This window comes from Doryrhamphus excisus, linkage group LG7 (assembly GCF_037039965.1).
Source record: "Doryrhamphus excisus strain RoL-2023G ecotype Guam linkage group LG7, RoL_Dexc_Guam_v1.1, whole genome shotgun sequence".
NCBI classification, from domain to species: Eukaryota; Metazoa; Chordata; class Actinopteri; order Syngnathiformes; family Syngnathidae; genus Doryrhamphus; species Doryrhamphus excisus.
In genome coordinates this window covers 17,125,001-17,134,023 of record NC_136363.1, presented here as the reverse complement: position 1 = coordinate 17,134,023, position 9,023 = coordinate 17,125,001, and the positions used below count along the sequence as shown (strand labels likewise).

Sequence of the window (9,023 nt, the reverse complement as noted above, 5' to 3'; positions counted from 1 at the left end):
CATTTACATGTAACCCAGACCATCACACTACCACCACCATATTTTGCTGTTGGTATGATGTTCCTTTTCTCAAATGCAGCGTTACATTTACATGTAAGGCTTACATTTACATGTAATGCTTACATTTACATGTAACCCAGACATCACACTACCACCGCCATATTTTGCTGTTGGTATGATGTTCTTTTTCTCAAATGCAGCGTTACATTTACATGTAACGCTTACATTTACATGTATCAGTATCAGTATATTTCAGTATCACAGGAAGTCTTCCAGGTCCTGAAGCAGCATAACAACCCCCAGACCATCACACTACCACCACCATATTTTACTGTTGGTATGATGTTCTTTTTTTCAAATGCAGTGTTACATGTAAATGCAAGCGTTACACGTAAATGTAACGCTGCATTTGAGAAAAAGAACATCATACCAACGGCAAAATATTGTGGTGGTAGTGTGATGATCTGGGGTTGTTATGTTGCTTCAGCACCTGGAAAACTTCCTGTGATACCGAAATATACCGAAATAAGTGTGACAAACTAAAAAAAAAAAAAAAAGAAACCAGGAGGGGGCAAACATGTTTTCACACCACTCTAGATCCAATTTTTTTTAATCGTATCATGCTATTGGACGAACACTTACTACAACATTCCCACTGAAGACCGCCATCATTCTCCTCTTCATCTTTGCCCACTGACTCCAATCCCTCTGTGTCTTCTCAGCATCTTGCTGCAAATGTACATGGATGCTGTCATTGCAAAACGGAAGAGCAAAAATAAACAAACTCCACCGCAATCTGTTGTGAATCGATACTGGGCCAAACCCTGAAGATATTTCAAGAGTGCGAGTTTACAACCAAGTCAGCACATTCACACGACACGTTGACGCAGCTAAGTGACAAGAGGCTTTCCATGAAAGAATAGCTGGAGAAGAAAAGCACAATTATTTCCTTTTAAATAGATGTGAAATCTCTCATGGATCATTCACTTTGAATGGGGTAGTGGGTGTGGAAACTGTGCATGAATATCACAACACTGATTATCCAGTAAGAAAGGATGAGTCAACTTCGTCTTTGACTTCCCAGTGATGCTGAGACATTGTTGGACCATTTTTCGCCAATTACACTTCCTTTCTATTCTGACAATACCGTACTCCTACTCCCCTTTCAAATGAGATTATGACTAAATAAACAGTGGCTATAAGTTCTGCAATCTGTTTACACAGGCATGTAAATGTTGCTCTATATTCCCTAACTGCATTGATTCCTTTATGCTGTGACTGGAATGCAAGTCAAAAGAAAATAAGATGGACCAACCCCGGAGCTACAGTAGATGTAGCTTCAGAATACAGCAAAAAAAAAAAAAAAAGGCTTCGCTACAAATCTTATGCAAGGGTCGAAAGCTCAGGTACCATGAACGAAGAATGGAACAAATTTTGGAGCTTTCCTGCAAACTATCTTGAATGCTTGATGTACTAAAAGCTTTTTACTTAAGTGCATTCAGAAGACATTCTGTGAAAGAGATGTAGCAATATCAGAATAGTTGCACTAGAGGAAAAAGGCAAAAAAAAAAGTGGGCCAAAGCGGCAAGTAAAGGGAAAAAGTTAAATACACACACACACACACACACATACTATCCTTTGTCCATTAGCTTTAGCTGCACCCATACGCATGCATCATAATGGACGTGGCTGATGTGCTGGTGAATATGGGAGGATGACACAGATATTCCTCTTTGTAGCGCTGACCTGCTGCAGTGAAAGGCTGCCAAGCGTGATCATGTCAGGTCGCTCACGCTCCCTCAGCAGCAGAGCATGGCGGGGGACTACCTCCTCGGTTGGCTTTACTGCAAGAAGAAGAGGATAATTCTCTTACAGCATCCATTTATCCAGTTTCTATACCGCTTGCCCTCACGAGGTTCATGGGTATATTAGCCTATGAGCCTAAAATGCATATCCGCCTAAACTGCAGTTCAGTTTGCACATTCTGTTGGCTTACTTTGCATAGCAGTATATAAAATGTTAGAATCTCTATATTTTATTTTTTAAATTCATACAAATGCACAATTTTTATTTACAGTAGTAATTTATACATTTTTATATTAAGAAATGTGTATATTTTTTGTATTTCAAAGTATTTTATTATTTATTATGATATATTATATGATATATTATATGATATATTATATTATATTATATATTATATTATGATATATTGTATTATGATATGCAGCAGTATATAAAATGTTAAAATCTCTATATTTTATTTTTAGAATTCAAGCGGTAGAAAATGAATGAATGAACACAAATGCACAATTTTTTTACAGTAGTAATTTATACATTTTTATATTACAAAATGTGTATATTTCTTGTATTTCAAAGTATTTTATTATTTATTATGATATATTATATTATGATATATTGTATTATGATATATTTTAAATCGTTAAATTTTAATTTTAATTTTAATTTTAATTTTAATTTTAATTTTAATTTTAATTTTAATTTTAATTTTAATTTTAATTTTAATTTTAATTTTAATTTTAATTTTAATTGCCCAATTTTCTACATAATTTAGAATTTAAATAATGTATTTAATCATGTGTTAATTGTAATATTTAATAATATACATAATATCATAATAATGATGATTAAATTTAATTTAATAAAACACGTAATTATATATTTTTAATTTAAATGACATAAAACCTCAATTATATTACATTATTATTACAGTATATAAAGTATAATAATAATATGGAAAATAATTCCTGTGTATTTATTGATAAATATGTATATATATTTTTTATTTGCATGCATGCATACATGAACTCAAATTAAAAAGAATATAATTACTTTTTACGGTGCTTTCTCTGCTCCTTATGCCCCCCACTCCATCCCCTCCACGCCCAGTAATGGGCCCAGCTTGTGTTTTGGCAGTGGTGCTGGCCTGGGAGGGCTCGACGCCTGAGGCACCACCACCACCACCACCACCACTGTGGAGCAGCACTGGATTACCCGCCTTCACCTCCAACACCTCCCCATCCCTGGAGGCGACCACTGTACCTGGAGAGATAACATCAGTGGGCATGCACTCACACACATGAATAAATCGGCACGCATAAACATTATCACATGCATACACGTACTGATGGGTGCCTGTTTGTGTTTACCAGACACAAATATTCATTCAAATCTATTCTTTATACTAGCTGGAGCCTACCCCAGGTACCATTCTGGCCATTTTTGAGTGTTCATATAATACACAAATATGATATAGGTTGTTTATAGTGCTTATATGATGCAAGCCTGCTTTAATTTTCCTGAAAATCCTCATCCTCATCAGCTACCCGACACCTCCACAACACATTTTCTTTACCAACCAGGAATTAGACCCTAAAATTGGAGCTAAAACATCAACCGCCTCGTTGGTAGAAAGCAGAATCTATTCTTTAAGCGTCTGTGTGAAGAGTATATGCGACGTGTGCAGTCCCACATGTGCAAGCGCCAAAGCCGTTATCGCCCATTTAATGCTTTTCACGTACAAGCCGATATCTCGATGCGGTTGCGTGTTTTTTTCAGCGGTAGAATTTGTCTACCTAGACAAGAAAGATGGGAATAAAAGGATTTGTCCAGGATTTCTTTTCCTGAAAAAGTGTCCACTATTCCTTATATTAGTATATATTTATGCAGGAAAAGAAACAAAATGTCCACGTGTGGAGCTTTGAGGACGTGTGGCCGATACACCGGTGGGAGGCATCCACACAAAAACATAAGGTAGACTATTGTCGCTTAGTGAAGTCGCCTTCCTTGCCTGCTTCTCAGCCTGTATTGCATACAGGAACTCTTAATCCAAGATCCTCTTTACTTTTTTTTTTTTTCTGTGGGATTTCATGAACATTTCCAAACAATGAAGACGAGGCTGCTAATCTCTGCGGTACAGCTAAATCCAAGACAAAAGCAAATAATACAAGCCCTCGACTCGAAGCGGCCCTAAACCCATCACTCGTGTGCGGGAATTACAAGGTAGATATGCGTCATATGTCAACAGGATCTGGTGTGAGTGTCTTCATCCGGAAAAACAATGCTAAGCTTAAAGCACCTCAATGTGGCCCTGCTCTGTCACATATTTCAATGAAAGTGTGCTAATGAGCACGGGCACGCCTCACATTAAACACAATCCCTGCTTGGAAAGCACCCGCCATACCAGTGAGCTCTGGTCATGGGCTTTGTTCTGGACAAATATGCTGAAAATAGATTTGAAACATGACATCATAATACAGACATTTTGAATATTCCGTTCTTTTGTTAAGATAAAACCTGCGAAAATCAAAAATCAAATCAAAATCGAGCATGTGTATCTTCATAGAAATAGATCTTAGGTTCTCAATATCGTACTTACACATTAACAATGATTCAGCTACACAGGAGTCCAACAAGCAAGTAAGCTTACCAGTAAGCAAGTTCACCGAACTCCCAATCTCTTTTCACTTCATTGAATCTATTGGATTCTTCATTGTCAGTGTTGTTAGCCTGCTCTCTCACTAAAGACATAGACATAGACTTTCTTTATTGTCATTGCACAATAACGCCGCAGTGAAATTGCCAACGAAATGTCGTTGCCTGGCTCCCGTGTAATAATAAATAATAAATAATAAATAATAAATAATAAATAATAAATAATAAATAATAAATAATAAATAATAAATAATAAATAATAAATAATAAATAATAAATAATAAATAATAAATAATGTGGCGAATAAATAGATTACATCAAATATGAACAACAATGTACAGCGTAAACAGTAATTTCTACAAATAATTTAAATAATTTAGAATAAATAATAATTTTAAAATAATTTAAATAAAAAATTAAAATTAAAATTAAAATTAAAATTAAAATTAAAATTAAAATTAAAATTAAAATTAAAATTAAAATTAAAATTAAAATTAAAATTAAAATTAAAAATAATTATTAATTATTAATTATTAATTTATTAATGTATTTATTTGCATGTTGAATTTAATGTATTTTTAATTTTGAGTCACCAATTAACCTAACATGCGTGTTTTGGGTACGTGGGAGGAAGCTAGACTACCCAGAAAAAACCCATGCATGCACAGGGAGAACATGCAAACTGCACACAGATATACGCAGAGACACTCCTGACTGCGTGGCCAAAATGCTAACCACTTGGCCACTTTGCGGCCCTGAGTTCTAGCAATCACATACCGGGTATGTCGATGAAGGTGTCATCTTCATACAAAGCCACAGCCCTCTTTTGCCCATTTAATGTTGCTGGGAAGAAACAAAACAATTTCAAATATAAATGGCACTACCTTCAAAATTATGCTTTAAAAAAATATTAACATGGACTACTACTACTACTGATAGTAGTCGGGACAAGAGAGGTTGAAAATGGAGTGCAAGTGGTCGGGTAATGAAGTGGAAGTGGATACTTCCTACACTTTTTACAGCGTTTTCATACACTCCATTTTTTGTTTTGTTTTGGTTTTCATCCAATTTTATGCCTCAGTTTTCAAAAACTGTCTTGGTTTACATACAATATTGCACTTAAACTAGTCAGATTGCCCTGTACTGTATTCTTCCAGAGAAAGCACCCTGTCAATGCCTTTTTTATTGAGTGTGACTGCTAAATAACCACCATGGGGCCAAAGAATGTTGCAAGTGCTGATGGCAAATTGCTGATTTGATCAAGAAGATGAGAAACATGCATTTGCTGTTCATATTGTTGGGTTTCTTGACCTGAGTCAGACCTTTTAGAAGGAATTTAGAAACAAAACAATTTCAAATATAAATGACATTACCTTAACAACTATGCTTTAAAAACACATTTACATGCAAACTACTGATAGTAGCCAAGACAAGAGAAGGTGAAAATGGAGTGCAAGTGGCGGACTAATGAATTGGAAGTCGATACTTCCTACGCTTGGTTTTCATACACTCAATTTTTTTATGTTTTGGTTTTCATAAAATGTTATGCCTCAGTTTTCAAAAACTGTCTTGGTTTACATACAATAGTGCACTTAAACTACAGATTCAGAAGATGAGAAACATGCATTTGTTGTTCATATTGTTGGGTTTTGGAAGGAATTAAGAAATAAAACAATTTCAAATATAAATGACATTGCCTTCAAAATTATGCTTTAAAAACACATTAACATGCAAACTACTGATAGTAGCCGGGACAAGAGAGGGTGAAAATGGAGTGCAAGTAATAAAGTGGAATTGGATACTTCCTACACTTAAACCTTGGTTTTCATATGCTGCAGTTTTTGTATGTTTTGGTTTTTCATCAAATTTTATGCCTCAGTGTTCAAATACTGTCTTGGTTTACATACAATATTGCACTTACACTAGTCAAATTTCCCTGTACCGTATTGTTCCAGAGAAAGCACCCTGTCAGTGCAATTTTTATTGAGTGTGACTGCTAAATAACCACCATGGGGCCAAAGAATGTTGCAAGTGCTGATGGCAAATTGCTGATTTGATCAAGAAGATGAGAAACATGCAGTTGTTGTTCATATTGTTGGGTTTCTTGACCTGTGTCGACTTTCCTGAAGGAATTTAGAAACAAAATAATTTAAAATATAAATGACACTACTTTCAAAAGTATGCTTTAAAAACATATTAACATGCAAACTACTGATAGTAGCCAAGACAAGAGAGGATGAAAATGGAGTGCAAGTGGCAGGATAATGAAGTGGAAGTGGATACTTCCTACACTTGGTTTTCATACACTCCATTTTTTGTATGTTTTGGTTTTCATCAAATTTTATACCTCAGTTTTCAAACACTGTCTTGGTTTACATACAATATTGCACTTAAACTACAGATTCAGAAGATGAGAAACATGCATTTGTTGTTCATATTGTTTGTTTTGGAAGGAATTAAGAAACAAAACAATTTCAAATATAAATGACATTACCTTCAAAATTATGCTTTAAAAACATATTAACATGCAAACGACTGATAGTAGCCGGGACAAGAGAGGGTGAAAATGGAGTGCAAGTGGCCGGGTAATGAAGTGGAAGCATTAACATGCCTGTTAGCCGGCCTGTCATCATGTGATGAGATTTGCTTTAGTGAATCCTTTGACATTACACGGCAGTGATATCCAAAAAGATACAGGTGAAATGGCTTCTCCATTAATAGCCATGTTTCATTATAACATGCATATTACTTGGCTCCCAGGAGCTCGCTTTTAATAGGCCTCCAAACTATTGAGTTGGACGGGAAGGGAATGGAAAACTGACCAATGATACGTGACCTTCATCAATGACAGTGAAGTGGTAGAGGCGGGGGGAGAGCCAATCTAGCGACATCATCATTTGGTGTATTTACATAGATTGTACCTGGTGATCTCTCTCACCTCACTTTAATGAACCGAGGAGAACTATTATGATGGCGAATGGCGTACTTAATTCAAGCTCATCTTTGCTGTTGACCCCGGATGCGCCGCTGCTCCGCCTTGGGTCCGTCTTCTCCGTCAAAGTCGGGTCAAAGTAATTTCTCGCACATTCATTTCCTGTGAAAAGTGAGAGAATGAGAGGTTCGCTGGTGGTGGCGGGGCGGCAATACCAGGGTTGTACAGGTTAGTGGTTATTAGAAGCACATGAAGCGAAATGTTAATTTTGACTGTGAAAGGTGCGGGGCCAACGGCTGCTTCCTGATAAGGCAGAGCCAGGATGAGACCCGAGCAAAGAGGCAGAACTGAGTGTGCACGATGTGTGTGTGTGTGTGTGTGTGTGTATGTGTGTGTGTGCACCCCTCCACGGCCTGCAGTGCTCTGGGGCCTAATTAGCATGCTGCAAAAGGTCACGGCAGGCAATCTCTTAAATACGACTGCCATATGTTTCTGTGTTCAAAAGGGACTAATGAGAAAGTCGACAAGCTCAAAAGTACCTGGAATTTCAAAGACAATACCGTCTAAATACTGGGAGGTCAGCAGCCTTGAGGAGCGGGAGAAGTGTGGAAAAGTAGATCCAAAAGAAAAATAACCTGGGCCCATGTCTCATTGACTTCTTATTAGCAATCACTGACCTATGGGTATCAAGTCTGCTGCACAGAGTTTATGGGAATCCGACTGCTCGGGGGCACTCTCTATTAAGGGTGCACCCCACCGAGCAGCTTTTTTAACCCCAAATCATTCTCATTACGGCCCTTGAATATTTCACTCCCATCTAAATAGTTTTGCATGTATTTCTCAGGTACTGGAGCAAAAAAATATGCATTAAATCATGTTATACTCAATATTCCATGCAAGGGGCTTCCGTTTTAGATGTTTGGGGCCATCATAAGAAATGTGAACCAGGACAGGTGCTTTTGAGGACCAAAATGAAAAGTACGTTAGCATATCGAACTTAGCATATCGATATCGATTCATCCTCAGTCCTTGGTTAGCCTCATTAACCCGAAAACATTTTTTCGATTTTTCCGATGATGGGGCCATCATAAGAAATGTGAACCAGGACAGGTGCTTTCGAGGAAAAAAATGAAAAGTATGTTAGCATATCGATATCAATTAATCCTCAGTCCTTGGTTAGCCTCATTAATCCGAAAACATTTTTTTGATTTTTTAGCGATGATGGGGCCATCATAAGAAATGTGAACCAGGCTAGGTGATTTCAAGGACCAAAATGAAAAGTACGTTAGCATATCAAACTTAGCATATCGATATCGATTAATCCTCAGTCCTTGGTTAGCCTCATTAATCCGAAAACATTTTTTTGATTTTTTATCAATGATGGGGCCATCATAAGAAATGTGAACCAGGGCAGGTGCTTTCAAGGACCAAAATGAAAAGTACATTAGCATATCGAACTTAGCATATCGATATCAATTTATCCTCAGTTATTGGTTAGCCTCAATAATCCGAAAACATTTTTTCAATTTTTTCGATGACAGGGCCATCATAAGAAATGTGAACCAGGAGAGGTGCTTTCGAGGACCAAAATGAAAAGTACGTTAGCATATCGATATCCATTCATCCTCAGTCCTTG

General features: G+C 36.7%; 1 protein-coding gene across 1 annotated transcript; it reads right to left on the bottom strand.

The window, feature by feature from the left end:
• Positions 1-547: 547 nt before the first annotated feature.
• On the bottom strand, positions 548-8,032 carry LOC144899461 (uncharacterized). Its single transcript, XM_078791716.1, has 7 exons — positions 7,927-8,032; positions 7,442-7,549; positions 5,233-5,298; positions 4,467-4,541; positions 2,854-3,063; positions 1,747-1,844; positions 548-729 (listed from the first exon to the last, which is right to left on the bottom strand). Exons 1-7 carry the CDS (start codon positions 8,030-8,032, stop codon positions 619-621), a joined length of 774 nt encoding a protein of 257 aa, XP_078647842.1. The 3' UTR covers positions 548-618.
• Between the last annotated feature and the right edge of the window lie 991 nt (positions 8,033-9,023).

Bases quoted from the DNA above. Each gene is read 5' to 3' on its own strand.
- LOC144899461 (XM_078791716.1), bottom strand. From the start codon at position 8,032: ATGGGCCCAGGTTATTTTTCTTTTGGATCTACTTTTCCACACTTCTCC. The intron at 7,550-7,926 runs GTACTTTTGAGC...CACTTTTCACAG, and splicing joins TATTGTCTTTGAAATTCCAG to GAAATGAATGTGCGAGAAAT. The intron at 1,845-2,853 runs GTAATTATATTC...TTCTTCTTGCAG, and splicing joins CAGAGAAAGCACCGTAAAAA to TAAAGCCAACCGAGGAGGTA.